This window comes from Myotis davidii, unplaced genomic scaffold, assembly GCF_000327345.1.
Source record: "Myotis davidii unplaced genomic scaffold, ASM32734v1 scaffold18, whole genome shotgun sequence".
In the NCBI taxonomy this organism is placed as follows: domain Eukaryota; kingdom Metazoa; phylum Chordata; class Mammalia; order Chiroptera; family Vespertilionidae; genus Myotis; species Myotis davidii.
The window spans coordinates 2,001,917-2,017,071 of record NW_006292696.1 but is presented as its reverse complement, the minus strand read 5'-3'; the positions used below and the strand labels follow the sequence as shown (position 1 = coordinate 2,017,071).

At 50.7% G+C, this 15,155-nt stretch overlaps 1 protein-coding gene across 8 annotated transcripts in view; it reads left to right on the top strand.

Annotated features, from left to right (window-relative positions):
* TNIP1 (TNFAIP3 interacting protein 1) overlaps positions 1-15,155 on the top strand; it is a 51,384-nt gene that overhangs the window by 26,360 nt on the left and 9,869 nt on the right. For 7 of the 8 annotated variants that reach the window (XM_015565624.1, XM_006766266.2, XM_006766267.2 and 4 more), the window contains 8 exons: positions 33-118; positions 1,961-2,041; positions 3,806-3,997; positions 7,470-7,564; positions 9,265-9,385; positions 12,546-12,635; positions 14,409-14,474; positions 14,619-14,750. In XM_015565624.1, the coding sequence (XP_015421110.1) occupies positions 33-118; positions 1,961-2,041; positions 3,806-3,997; positions 7,470-7,564; positions 9,265-9,385; positions 12,546-12,635; positions 14,409-14,474; positions 14,619-14,750 (863 nt within the window). The remainder of the gene's footprint in view (positions 1-32; positions 119-1,960; positions 2,042-3,805; positions 3,998-7,469; positions 7,565-9,264; positions 9,386-12,545; positions 12,636-14,408; positions 14,475-14,618; positions 14,751-15,155) is intronic. The other variant, XM_015565625.1, reaches the window with a different exon arrangement.

The following is a 15,155-nucleotide window of genomic DNA, read 5'->3' as shown; positions in this document are numbered from 1 at the left end:
TACTGCTCATCTATGTTTTCTCCATTCTCCAGGAAAGGATGCAAATGTCCCAGCACCCCCTGCTGACCCGGCACCCCCCAGTGACAAGCCAGAGCCAGTCCCAAAACCTCCATCTAGCGTAAGTTGCATTTGGAGTCCTGGCTGAAAGCTGCCTGGACTTCGAGGTCCCTTTGGCAGATACAAGGACATGAAGAGAGAGGGTTGGCGTCTGGAAGCCTAGGTTCTGACTTGGTGGGTGATGTAGGGCAGGCCGATCTCAATCTCTCTGGGGTCTCGGTTTCCCCATCTTTAAATGAAGGTCACAATTAAAACTTGCTAGGAAGCCGAAACCGGTTTGGCTCAGTGGATAGAGCGTCGGCCTGTGGACTGAAGGGTCCCGGGTTCGATTCCGGTCAGGGGCATGTACCAGGGTTGCGGGCACATCCCCAGTGGGAGATGTGCAGGAGGCAGCTGATCGATGTTTCTCTCTCGTCGATGTTTCTAACTCTCTATCTCTCTCCCTTCCTCTCTGTAAAAAATCAATAAAATATATTTAAAAAAAAAACTTGCTAGGAAGACCCTGCTATGCACAAGGAGTTCCTCCCTTATGCTAAGTCGAAGAATGTGAAGCATGTATCTACCTACTGCACGGTGCTCGGAAAGCGGGTAGATGTGACATCGAACTCATTCTCAGAGGGGCTAAAGAGTCGCCTCGAGACGTTTTGCTTGGTGTCCTAGGCCTGGAAGAGACTCAAGGGATCGTATCCTGTAGCATCTTTATCCTACAGATCAGGTCCAGAGTGAGAAGAGCATTTTCCACGATCTCACGACAGTGGGGGAAATGTAGAGGTGAACGTGAGGTTTTATAGGACACGGCCAGGATTCAGAGCTGGCTTCCTGGTGGCCATGAGGCTCAGAGCAGAGATCCAGAAGCTGCGAGTGGAGATCCTCCCGTCCATTCCCATCCATCTGCCCTTTCCGAGGGAGGGCTGCAGTCGACTTTGTAGACCAGGTTAATAGCAATCCCAGAGCCAGTTACTAGTTCAGAGGGACCATTGGCCTATCTGTTGGTTGCACAACCAGTACATTCCACTTGGAGTGGCTGAGAGATGAGAAAAAGGCTGGGAGCCTTTTTTTTTTAATAGAAATGTCTTTGAAATTTTAACTTTCACATTATATAACAGATTTCCTGACCCCATTCATAAAGCATCCAAGTTCAGACTCAGATTTCACTATTCTTTGTTGTTAATCCTCACCCGAGGATATTTTTCCCATTTATTTATTTATTTATGTATTTATTTATTTTTTAGATAGAGAGAGAGGAAGGGAGGGGGGAAGAGAGAGAGAATAGGGTTTTCTGGAGCTGGTTTGGTAAGGTTGGCACAGAACCACCTCTGTGTGGCCACACTGACTGTTGTCTGTTCTCCATCCGAACAGTCAGAGGACACCTGGACCTGGGAGACAGCTCTGAGGCCGTAATAGGAACATTGGTTTTGCAGGCCTTGGGTTCACGCCCTACTTTTTGCATTAGCTAACAAAGTACCTTCAGTTTCCTTGTCTGACCAAAGGGGATATAACTCTCTCACCATAATGGAGTTCATGAAAACGTTTTAAGTCTCTGTGGGAGAGATTTTAAAAGTACAAGTTTAAAAAAGAAAAGATCCTGAAGTTCTGGTGGTTCAAGGTCAGCTAGCCCAGTATCCCTGTTCTATGGATGAGGAAACTGGTCACAGAGGGCCTGTAAGCTCAGACCTCACAGTGAGTGGGTTGTGGGCAGACTTGGGATCCTGCTTCATGGTCGCACATGAACTGATGTGTAACCGCCCGGGGAGCTCAGCTCTGCACGGAGGGGCTGCCGGGGTGAACTGGATGTGGGAAGAGATTTTTGTTCTTCCATTCCCTGCCCCTCCCTGCTGCTGTCAGCTGTGGGTTGAGTGTTTTTTCTCTCAGGCAGCCTGTAACTAACTCCCTTTCTGCACAGGGCACTTCCTCTGAATTTGAAGTGGTTCCCAACGAGCAGAATTCTCCACCCGAGAGCGGTGGCCAAACCAGAAACATGATGGTGAGTGGATGGCAGGTCCCGGACACATCCCATGTCTCCTCTCTGTTTCAGTCACCTGGCCCCGGGTCAGAGGCACAGGGTCCCTAGGGCACCCTGGAGTCAACTGGGGACCCATGGGGGGCCGGAGGGGGGGATGCTTCTCAAACATGCAAATCCCTTCCTGGTGACTTCCCCTACTTGGGTCACACAGGCACCCGATCATTGTGAAAGTCCTGCTGGTCTCCATGAATGCCGGGCACCTCCACACACTATGACTCAGCCTCTGGGCCAGTGGGCTCCTAGAAGGTGGAACAGAAAGGGTCAGGGAGACCCAGAGCAGCTTAGCCAAGCAGTTTACCCTTTTGTGCAGGCTGAGTGTTAGAAAGGTTCTGAGTTTTGTCTCCTGGGAACTTCTGTGCCTTTACCCTGCTCTGTCTCTGAGGGCTCTGAGAAGCTGGTGGAGGCGGCAAGAACCCCCTACTCAGAAAGTATTTGCCCTATGACCTTGGACCAGTAACATTATCTGATTAATAAGTTCCTCCTTAGCCCCACCATGTGCCTAGTCTGTGCTGAGTCAAGACAAGACAGCCTCCCTGCCCTCTGGGAGCTTGTAGGCTAGTTGAGGAGATGAGTGGATGAAGCAATTCATGGACCTTAAGTAGAGCAGCTTTTGCCACCTCAAATCCTTTATGAAGAGAGGCAGTGGGGGATGAATGCAGAGTCCAAGAAGCCACGTTATCTCCTGTTAGAATAAAGTGCTAACAGTATCGCATAGGCACTGCACTGAGCATCAGGAAGCCTCGATTCCAGTCCTGGCTCTGCCACTGAGCCACTGGGCGGCTCTGGGCAAGTTCCTGTTCCCTGTAGCCTGAACCCAGAGGCTCCCCATAGCTCTACCGTCCTGCAACATCCATGTTTAGGGGATGCCTGCTAGAAGAGTGGAAACGTCGTCAAGGCCAGGAAGGATGAGCAGAGGGGACACTGGGAATGGAGCCATAGGAGGTGTGTGGGGATGGTGGGGCCTTAGATGCCTGGCAGGGTAGCAGTTAGCTGCAAGGGGCCACTCTGGATCCTCAGGCACAGTGTTGGCATAACTAAGGCACTGTCTTTGGAAGGAATGTTCTAGACACAGGAGAGATGGAGAGAGAAAGATTGATTGATTGTTGACATTGGACTCCCTTGCCCACGGTATGCTACTGGATTGGGTTCTGTGAAATATCTAGATTATGGTTCTTAACCTGTCTTGAGTCCTGGTTCCTCTGAGAAGCTGATGAATGCTGCAGCTGTTCCCCAGAAGACACACAATAGACATGAAAGTCAGGCAGCTCTGCTCTGTGTAGCTCCCTTAGCAAGACTCCCTAAGCCAAAGGAGCAGTACTGTGCATGGAGTGAGACCCCTTTCCTGGGCTTGCTGCCTTCACGTGGCAGTTCACCCTCCTGAGCACCCTGTGAGCTCAGAGGGAGGGAACGGGTGTGTGCACATTTGGTAGATGAGGATTCCGAAGCCCAGCAGATGAGCGATCCACCCCCAGGCACTCAGGGAGGCCCAGAGTGTGGGAGGAAAGTGGCTCTACTGCTGGTAAGCCAGCTGCTGGCCTGGGAGTCCTGGTCCTGCCCTGTGAGTCAGCCCCAGACAGGGAACCTGCGCAACTGGAGAATTTCCCTGGGCTGAGCTGGGATCAGAGAGGGAAACTGAGTCATGAGGAATGGGGAAGCAGAAGGAGAATGGCTGACAGCGCCTACTCAGCCCCTGGTAAAGAACGGCCCTGTTCCCCTCCTCGCCAGGAGCTGGGTCCCCTGCCCCACGAGGACAGCAACCTGATGCTCCACCTGCAGCGCCTGGAGACCACCCTGAGCGTGTGCGCCGAGGAGCCGGACCACAGCCAGCTCTTCACCCACCTGGGCCGCATGGCCCTCGAGTTTAACCGGCTAGCCTCCAAGGTGCACAAGAATGAGCAGCGCACCTCCATCCTGCAGGTGAGGCTGGCCATGAGAGGGTCACCTGGGGTGGGCAGGTGTGCTTCCCCTCCCTCCTCCTCTGGCTCTTCTTGGGAATCCAGGGGACTTCGGAGAATGACATTGCCATTGGGGGCTGACTTTGGGCTTCTTGTTTGGGGCGGTGAGCAGGGTAAGGAAGTTGTGGGAAGGGGTGAGGAAGAGGAAGGAAGTTGGGAAATATGGGATGGGCAATGCAGATTTCATGGTTGGGGGCCGTGGATGTGGGCAGGCTGGGAACAGCCCTGCCTTGTTTTTCACTGACAGACAGGTGGGGAAAGGGAGGGGACCAAGGCAAGGGGGCCATCATTATCCCCACTTCACAGGTTGCCCAGCTGGTAGATGGTGCACTTGGGATTTGAATCTCAACCTGTCATATTCCAAAGCCCATGCTCTCTACCACCATCCCAGCTTATCTCCCAGTAGAGGAGGCTTCCTTTCATAACCCTCCCCGTGCCATGGGAACGAAGCCAGATTGACTTCTAGGCCAGCCCAGGCCTTGAAGCCATATGGTCCTTGGTTTCAGTAGGGACTCTATTGCTGAATGACCTTGGACAAGTCACTTATCCTCTCTGTCCCTCACTGTCCCTCTCAGTATCATGGTGCTGGGAGTGCCTGTTCATGGGATTGCTGGGAGTAATAAATGAAGTCCAGTCTAGAACATTTTAAGTGCTCAAAAAGTGGTCACTGTTAGGATTTGATGATGACCAGACTGCCATACTGGGCCGGGGATCTTAGTCTTGAGGGCTTGGGGGTAGGGCAGGATTCACAGATGGCAAAACTGAGGCTCCTGGGGAACCTGCTCAGGACCTGAGCACCTGTCCCCTCAGTGACAGGGCTGTAACTTTAAGTCCCCTGCCTCCCTCCCGGGCCCTCCTACTCCAGTCACTGGTCAGTGGTCTCATTCGTGGTAGCAAACACTCACATGCCCAGTTAATGGGCGAGAAGTCTACCAGGTGTGACCTCAAGAAGGGCCTAGGTTGACAAGAGCAGAAGGGCATCCAGGCTGGAGACAGTGTGAGGAGAGATGTGGGGAGCAGAGGACCCCAAGGAGTGTGCAGGAGCCCCAAACCCCCTCAGGTGAGGGCACAAGGGAGGCAAGGCTGGAGGAGTGATTGGAGCCCGAGAGCCAGGCTGAGGGAGATTCTCAGAAGTCAGCAAGGCTTAGAGGTATCAAACTGAGCTCCGGGGAGGCGAAGCCGGTGCATCGCACGGGTGACAGAATTTTCAGTGTCAACATTTTGGCCTCATCAAAGGGGGTCTTGTCTACCTCTGTTGTTTTTTATACCAGGCCCTTGTTTATTTCCTTCTTAGCTCTTAACATAGTTTGTAATAGTGTTATTGCATTCGGTGGTTTATTTGCTTTGTGGCTTTTTTCCTTGTACTTCCTGCTGGAATATAAGCCTCACAGGAGGGGCAGGGACTGTGTCTGTCATATGCATCACTGTACCCCAGTGCCTGGCACTAAATAGGTGCTTAATGCACATTTGGTGAGCAAATGAATGAATAAATGAATGAGTGAGTGAGTGGACTAAGGAACTCACAGGTGAGCTCTGTTAGCCCCTTCAATGGACCCTTGTGACAACTCACCTCCGTCAGCTGCTTTGTGCGCAGGGCATTTCCCAGAAGCTTGGAGGGAACAGCCTCTAGCCTAGAAAGGTGGACAGCACACCCTGGCCTTCCCTTAGTGTCCAGGAGCAGGACATTCTGTTCCCTGGAGGCCCCACCCAGGGCTGTGGCATCCTGGGTATTTGCCCCGCCTGTGGGTAGAGGCAAATTAATCCGGTTCCTCTTCATTCATTTGTGGATTTGTTTCTTGGTTTACTCGACAACATTTTCAAGGCCAGCTATGACGCAAGGCTTCTGCTAGGCATTGGAACTAATCACAGTAGTTTTCTGTTCTCTCCTCGGACCTCTCATGTCCGACCATCTGCCCAGTTCAGGCTTTGATGCCTTCCCAAGTCTCCCCTGGGAAACAAACAACTCTGAAATCCCTCAGGATAACAAAAGTTTTCCCTCAGTCCCTGTGGCAGGGACTCCTCATTTCTGCTCCAGTTACTTAGCGGCCCCTTCATCTTGTGCCCTTTGGATTATGAGGCAGCCACAGGAAGAGAGACCAGAGAATGTGCATGGGCCAGCCCAGGACCGACCCTTATCACTTCCACTCACCTTTCCTTGGCCAGAAATAGTCACATGACCACAGCAAGGCGGGAGAGGGGAAGTTTGGGGAGAGACCGGATTAGGGCCTGCCAGATGGAGTTTAATCCCCCTGGTGGTTCTTAACAGCTGTTCAACCTCATGCAAATTAATTCACCTGCCTTAGCCTACTTTAAAAATAGACATGAATGATGTCGCTTTGAGGACACTGTGAGGCTCCTGTGATGCAGTGAGTGGAAGAGCACCCAGCCACATGCCTGGCGCAGTTAGATGCTCACTCAGTATTTGTTAAAGATTAAGTACTTAGTACAGCACGGCACAGCACCATTGCTATTCTGCACCTCCCTCCCTTCCCCGTCTGTAATGCCCTGAGTCTGGCTGTCCATCTTATATGCCCTCACCTCAAAGCTCTTGGAACACAGGTCGTCAGGTATTATCAGGGAACTGACAGTTCAAAGGTGCTTACCCTCTCTCGGTCTTGTTTGTCCTCTGAGGGATCCTACGAAGGAGGCAGAGAAGGCGCAGTTGCCCACATTTTGTAGGGGAGGGAACTGTGGCTCAGAGGCGAAGGAAGCCTGGGCCACACCTGAGGAGTTGGCCGGATACCCTGTCTTCTGACGTGCCATTTGACCACCGTGGAAGCCTCGTCCACTTCCCAGATCAGCTAAGCTTGTAGGGCTCTAGGTCTCAGATCTTTACTGGTTGTTCATTCGTTTGGTCATTCAGTCATTCAGTCATACGTTCCTTCAACAGTTAAGTGTCAGCCTGTGTAGACCCTGAGCTGGGCTGGGATCTGGCAGTGGACAAGAGAATGGGGAGGGGTCCCAGGCCTCAGGTTGCTCACAGACTAGAGAGGGTGGGTTGGAGTTGGGTATTAAGAAAATGAGGACAAAAATGGCTCTTCAGCTCTCATTGCCACAAGTACCGAGAACAGGGGGCTGTGAGCAAGGATAATGGAGGTGACCTAACTCACTGGGATGTAGAAATCAGAGAGGGCTTCTCTGAGGAGGTGGTGTTTAGGCTAACTTGAAGCAGGAGGAGAAATCGGGAAGGCCTGTGGGGAAGAGTGTTCTAGGATGAGGGAATAGCAGTGAAGGAGGGGAGATGGAGCTCTCTGCCTTCGAGAAGGAAAAGGCCCTTTGGCTGATTCTTGTGTGGGCATCCTCATGGCTGGCTTTATGAGGATGCTTAAAGGAGCTTGGGTGGGCCCAGCCCCTGTCCTGTCCTCCAACATCAGTGTGGATTAGGGATGCACCCCTCCCCTTCCCTTGTCCTCATCTACCCCTCTGCCCTTCAGACCCTGTGTGAGCAGCTTCGGAAGGAGAATGAGACCCTGAAGGCCAAACTGGACAAGGGCCTGGAACAGCGGGATCAGGCTGCTGAGAGGCTGCGGTAAGTCCAGGCTCCTCAGAGTGGGGATGAGGAGTCGGATGGCCGAGGAGGGGGCGGGTGCATGGCAGTGATTTCTGGGCTGAGGGCTCAGAGGCCTGGGGAGCTCTGAGGCCTCTGCCCAGAGCCCTGCTTTGGATGTCTTTGGTTCTTCTTCTTGGGTACCTTGCGGGGTGTCTATTTATAAAGTGCTGGAGAACTTCAGAAGGAGGCCTGTACAAATTGCACTCCTTCCTTGGGAGCCTAAGCCTAAGCTTAGCCTGTGAACTGTGAACAGCTGCTGGCTGGTTGTAGGAGAGCTCAGGACTGTGCTGCCCCCTGCCGGCCATCATTCTGTTCTGCTCTGTATTCCTGAGAACAGCCAGGGCTCCCTCATCAGGGCTAGTGGATCAGGGACTTAATTATGCACCAGGATTACCGAGGACCAGGCAAGGCCCCCATTTCACACTCCCACACCTCCCTCCTCACCAAGATTCTGAGACCGTGGGTCTGAGGCAAGACCTAGGCATCTGCATGTTCCGAAGGGCTGCTGGGATTGTGATGTCGGCGGTCCAGGATCACACTTGAGAAACACCGATCTTGACTGTCAGAACTCAAAGGGCCTGTGAGATCTCGGGGGATAAACCTTGACCTCATTGTACAGAGGGAGACTGAGGCCCAGAGAGGCGTGTGAGGTCCGGATAGAGCAGTAGTAATGACTGAGCCACCGTGCCACTTTGAATCCGCATATATTTGTTTACTTTCAAGTAGCTGGAGTTTTATAGCTCTAAGACTCCATCCATGGATCCAAAAGCCCAAGCTGGGGGAAAGATTCCTGACTAGAGAGCAGGTGTGCAAAGCCGTGTGACCTTGGGAAAGCCACTTTACTTCTCTGTTTTTCTACTACGTGGAAACCCAGCTGGCAAACAGAACATAAATATTTTCCATATTCCAGTCACACTTTTATTATGTCCCATATCACCTATCTTGTTATTTACCTAAGAATTTACTTTAATTTGAATCATGTTTTGACTTAAAAAAATACTATAAAGAAAGCTTTCACTAAATTAAATGGAAGACAGCATTACCTCTACTAAGTAAAAGGTAATTCCAACGATAAATGTAATGAGAATCAGAGGATGTTGTTGATTTTGGCAAAGTGACTATTGCCCACTGAAGGCCCTGAGCCTGAAGCCTGCGCGCGCGCGCACTCTCTTTCAGGACCCCTACTGGGGATCAAGCCTGAAATCCCAGGCATATGCCCTGACCAGGAATCTAACTGTGACCTCCTGGTTCATAGGTCAAGGCTCAACCACCGAGCCACACCAACTGGGCAGCTATCTCCCTTTTGACAAGGGAGACTGGAGAGTACAAGAAAGATGCTCGACATCACGCGGAGACTTTTCCCCTGCTCCACACCGGGAGTTGGAAGATAATTGGGGAGGATCACTAGAGTGTGATCCAGGATTTAATGCAGGTTTGGCTGCATCCTGAGGATCCCATGTCTGCAGGCATCCCAGTTGGGGACACCCTGCGGTGATGATTGGCGACTCCTAGGGAAGCCCACAGATTGCCGCAAGGAGGTTAAGGGTGCCTTTTGGTTGCACCAGAGGAAAGGTTTCAGGGTCTTGCCTTACACCCCAGGTCTCAGCTACAACTCAGATGAATAGTAGGTCTTTAACCCAGTGCCAGCAACATGATTTCTGTGTTTGCCTCCGACCCAGGGAGGAAAACATGGAGCTCAAGAAGTTGTTGATGACCAGTGGCAAAGAGGGTGTCTGCAGGCGGCCAGGCTCACCCAAGATGGAAGGCACAGGCAAGAAGGGGGTAGCTGGACAGCTGCAGGTATGTGGTCAGAACTCCTTCCACGGCATCCCGCCTGCTGTTGCCAGCCTCCATTGCCACCTCCAGTGGCAGTGAGCTCACTGCCTCCTTCTCAGCCAGTTCCACTGTTTGAAGGCTCTGGTTGTTAGATGGCTTTTCCTTAGCTTGGCCTGACAGTCCACCTCACTGGAGCTTCCACCGCTCAATACTTATTCTGCCTTCAGCCACATGGAGCATCCATTCCTTGCAACACACACGCAGGCTGCCAGCCAGGACCATGGCTCTGTGGCCCCCACCAGCCCTCTCTTCTCCAGGCGGAATAGCTCCAGTTCCATTGCTCAAAGACGGTGGTCGAGTCCTTGGCTCAGTGTGAGCACATTCCCTGAGCACATCCCACTTTACAGGGTGCCTCCTGAGCGTCAGCATGACATCTCAGGCATGCCTGGCTTCTCAAGGGACTCTGCTAAGCTCCTGTGATTGCCCCCAGGAGACTCTGACATGGAGAGAGGGGGACATGGCCCGGTAATGCCACCAGGCCAGCCCACTTGCCCCCTACCCATCACCGCTGCTGTATCCCTGGCTCACAATCCAGTCCCCAGGCAGGAGCTGGCTCCTTGCCCTGTCAGGGCCTTTCCCCTGGCTGCAGGGCTGAGTCCCAGTTTCTTACTAACACATTTTCCCCTTTAATGGAGTTTAATGGCTGCACAGCAGGACTCAATTGTATTTAATAAGCCCCACACCTATGTAATTGTCCTAGTAAAACTTAATTACTTCTTACTATTGAGTTTACCCAAGACTCAAAAATCCAATCCAACGTCCTGTTTGGATCTCTTTTCCCCTGTAAGGTAGGCAGAGCCAGGACTCTTACTCCATTACCCAGCCTTGCCTGGAGGCTGGAAAGCATGACCTTGCAGAGGTCATGTGGCATCACTAACCAAGCTTCCTGCACCACTCGCTGTGAGGCAGACCCGAGGCGAGGCCGGGAACCACACTGGGAAGTGGCCATCTCTGCCTCCATTAGCCCCCGCCCCCCCCCTCCGTTGGAGTCTGCCTTGTTTGTCCTCTTGTGGAAGTGACTTGGGGACTCCTGATCTCTGGTTTCTTGGGATTCTGTGGGCAGGCCTCTTCACTTTTCCAAAGCCCTTTAATATCACCTCATCTCACTTGACTCCCCAGAAGGTCGGATGGTCTTTCCACCCTGCCCAGAGGAAGGCTCTGTGGGCTAATGGGCAGCGGTGAAGCCAGTGCCCTAGAGTCCCATGTGGGTTGAACGCTGCTGCCACCTTGGACAAGTTACATACTCTCTGGCCTCAGTTCCCTCCTTTCATAATGGCGATATTAGCACCTATCTCAGAGGGTAGTTGGAGGGTTCAGTGATGTGCCTATAGAGTAGGTGCAGTGCTTGGCACGTGGTCAGCAGTGAACATTAGCTGTTGCTTTTAATGGCAGATTGGGTGCCAGCAGCCAGGTAGTCTGACTCCTCTCTTCTTTGTGGAGGTTAAGAATGTACCCTCTGGGAGCCTGGCACCCCCTTTTCCTCCTTCCCCAGTAATGCTAAGCACAGCTCCCCTCCAGGAGGCAGCAGGCTTCTAGGGTCAGGCCCATCTCATCTTTCTCAGAGGAGGTGGTGGTCCCGGAGGATTCCCCCAGCTTGCTCCCTTTACTTCCGGTTCTATGGTGTGCTTACAGACTTTAGCCTGCAGGGGGCACTTGAGCCTCCCAAGTTCTGCTCCCAGGGCTCACCCCAGGCCTTAAAGTCCTACAAAACCATGGTTCAGTGATCAAAACTAGAAAATACACTTGGGCACAGTGCTGTTAACTAAACTGCAGACTTCAGATTTCACCAGTTTTTCACTCGTGTTCTTCTGTACCGTGATTCCAGATCCCACATTGTATTTAGTTGTTACGACTCTTTAGTCTCCTCCAATCTGTCACAGGTCCCAGGGTTCCTTGTCTTGTCTTTCATAAGCTTGACACTTTCGGGTTATACTAGCCATTTCTTTTGTAGAATATCCCTCAATTTGGGTTTATGGGATGTTTGCCCATGTTTGGATTGGGGCTATGGATTTGGGCAAGAACATCACAGGAGTCTCACCCTCCTTACTGCATCATGTCAAGTGTCATTGCTGTGGCTAAGTGGGTGTCTGTCAGCTTTCTCTGTATAAAGTGATGAATTTCTCTCTGTAACTATTAAACACTTATTTTTAGGAGAAACTTGGAGGCTATGCAAATGCCCTGTTTCTCCTTCTGCTTTTGCTCACTAGCTTTGGTATCCATTGGTGACTCACTGCATGATTAGGAGAGCTGTAGTATTATAATGGCAGTTTTGCATTTCCCTCATTCTTTCCACAGTCACTAATTGGAATTCTTCTGTAAGGAAGAGTGTTCCTTCTCCCCATTTATTTAATTATTCAGCTATATTTTTCTACCACTATGGACTCAAGGATATTTATTTTATTCTTTGGATTATGACCCAATATTATCACGATTTTATTTTTCTGGTTTACATTGTTCCAGCTTGGCTGTGGGAAGCTCTTTCAAGTTGTCTCCTATGCCCACTTGGCAGGCTGTTATTATTATCATTATTTTTTTGGCACTTCTTTACTTTCTGACACCATGAGATGCTCCAAACCCATTCCCTGCCCCAGCCCTAGAATTAACCCTTGTCCAAGGAGTCCTGTTCCTTGTTGTTGGAGAATGGTATTTAGGAACCAAGATCTGGGCCTTAGGTGTGCTCATTGCAACTGGAGTGTCACTGCTTTAGGCTCTCTCAGAGAATAGGGCTAGGAAGTATGTGTACGTGTACTAATGACATAGATATCTTTATTTTTGTATCTTTCTAAAAACATTTTAAAGTAATTGTTTTATAAAACATTTAAAAATATATAATTCTTACCTCCAGGCCAGAGGATTTTGGGTTGACATGGGGATGGAGGAGGGGAGAGCAGTTGGCAGTGCCTTAGAGATAGAGCTTGAGCAGGGAAAGAAGTGGCTGTGGGCGGAGGGCCTAGGAGCCCCTGTGGACTTCCCGAGGGGTTTAGTCATGGCTGGGATGGGTAGCAGTGTCCTGGTGGGTGGGAGGGTAGAGAGGTGGGGACAGATGGCTAGGTGAGGAGCCTTAGATCAATGAGAGTATTGTTATTTGAAGCTTCACTAAAGGCCCCTCTGTGTTTCTCCCCAGGCTAGTGCAACAGCAAGTAAGATCCCAGAGGCAGGATCCTTGGGTGCAGCTGAGAAGAAGGTGAAGATGCTGGAGCAGCAGCGCACAGAAGTAGGTGGCCTCCTAGGACCCACAGGACTAAGGCCCTCCCTTGTCCCCTGGCTCTGGTTAGTCCGAGGTCACCATGGTGAGTTGCCATGGTGACCACTGAACCAACTGCCCATAACTCGCTGGACTTTTCTTAAATCTTCACCTGAGGATACGTTTTCATTAATTTTGAGGAAGGGAGAGAGAGAGAGAGAAACATCAATGTGAGAGAGAAACATGGACCGTTTGCCTCCTGTATGTGCCCCAACTGGGGATCAAACCTGCAACCGAGGCATGTGCCTTGACCAGGAATCAAACCAGCAACCTTTTGGTGTATGAGTTGACACTCGAACTAACTGAGCCACCCAGCCAGGCTGTCCTGGAATCTTGTCTCTTGGTCAGTCCCCTTGCCCACAAGGGTCACTCTGAGGAGGTGGCATTTGGGGCACAGCCGCCTAAACTTGTTGGCAGGGGAGGGGTAATTTAGGAAAGCTAAACCTGAATGGTGGAAAGAGGTTGTGATAAGGTGGGTGAGTTTCAGCCTCAGGAATGGGGAGCTTGGGGTTCATCGGTCACCTTGCAACTGGTTTGGGGGGGGGACTGTCATAGAGGGAGATCCCACGCCTTGTGGCACTGCTTCTAACCAGCTGAGAACCCCCAGATCGAGGCTATTTCCTTGTCTCATGCCTGTTCCCCCTCCACCTCCCGCCCCCAGGTGGAGCCCAGCCCCCTTTTTCTCTGAGCCCCTCCTCTCTGTGGTGCTCCATCCTTCTGGTCCTGGGCCTTTCTGCCTCCCTGGCCCCAGCACATTGGGAAGGCGGGCTCCATTCGTCCTTTGCCTGTGTACATATTAATTTTAGTTTCCTGCTTGCATTGCCCTGAGATATTTTATCTGATTAGCAAAGTAATATAATGTTCATTATAAAAAGATTGAGAATCTCACCTCCTAGAGTAACAATTAACAGTTAGTAACAATTCATTACGTACTCCTTGTTTTCATCTATGTACTCACTAATGTATAATCTGGTTTTTAAAATAGCAGAAAAAATTATACATATTGCATTACAAATTTCTTTTTTCTTTAAAATAAACTATAACTTTAAGGATGTACATATATGTGTACATATGTATATACCTTTAATATATATGTATATATTTAGTACATATATTTCTTTAATTCTGAGTACTTTTCATTTTCTGTTTCTGAAATTGGGATACCCTTTCCCATCATTTTATTTGTGATGTAGGATTGTTTTCGGTTCCAGAGGAATTGTTACATCGAAGTATGACAAATAAGTAGTGTCGCCTTAGAGCTGAGGCAGCATGTTAGGTTTTCTGAACAACTGCATGGCGTTCCGCTTCTGATTACCCTGTAATTTCTTCCCCCATCTCCTATGCCTAGGCTGGCCTCTAGATTGTTTTGTAATACAGACGTTGAAGTGATCACAATATACATATATTTTTATGCTTCTTTTGGTTACTATTTTTAGAGTAGAATTACGGGGTTAGTCCCAAACTGCCCTCTAAGTGGGGGTGTGTTTCATAATTCTACACCGAACAAATATACTGTTTTTGTGTCTTGGTGTTAGTCTCGCTGCCCTGGAAGGATAAAATGTGGCGGCTGATAGAGGGACTCTCTTTGAGGAGCACTGAGTTTTATTGAGAAGCAAGAGATTGAGGCAGCGTCCGTAGCCAGCGTTTGCACACACTGTGCGCTGCTGGGGAAGCTGGTGTGCAAGGAGTTGGCTGTCTGTGGTCCTCTGCTTATCCCCTGCTAACCCCGCTCTCTCCCCACAGCTGCTTGAAGTGAACAAACAGTGGGACCAGCATTTCCGGTCCATGAAGCAGCAGTACGAGCAGAAGGTAGTGTGGGAGTTACGGGAAGTCAAGGCTGAGCCCAGGTTCTCAGCTGTTGTCAGCGCATCCCCCCCGCCGCCGTCCTGCTCAGCAGTGTCGTCCCTTGGACAGTCACGCTCACGCACCCCCTCCCTCTGCCTCTGAACCCAGATCACTGAGCTGCGCCAGAAGCTGGCCGACCTGCAGAAGCAGGTGACTGACCTGGAAGCTGAGCGGGAGCAGAAGCAGCGTGACTTTGACCGCAAGCTTCTCCTGGCCAAGTCCAAGATTGAAATGGAGGAGGCAAGTGTGGCTGCTGGGCCCTGGGGGTTTGGCTGGGGAGGCCTGCTCCTCCCTCCCCAGTGGAGTAAACAAGCCAGGACTCCAGCTCCGGCTCTGGTGCAAAGGGCTGTGTGGCCACAGGCAAAAGCACTTTGCTTCCCCTTGCCCCAGTTTCCCATCTACACATTGAGAAGATTGGATTAGCCATTCCTTTTCATATTTTCTTATTTTCTAACAGAACTTTTTGTTCAATTAAAATCTGTGGGCTAGGGAAGCACAGAATAGAAAAGAGAGAGAAGCAGGCCGGCTCTGGAGCATTTGATGGGGTAGGTGCTGTTGAGTGTTTGAGTTGTGATGGCTCTTGGTTGGGGACAGAGTTTCTCTTTTCATTCATCTAGTCATTATTTAACAGACCATACACTTGGC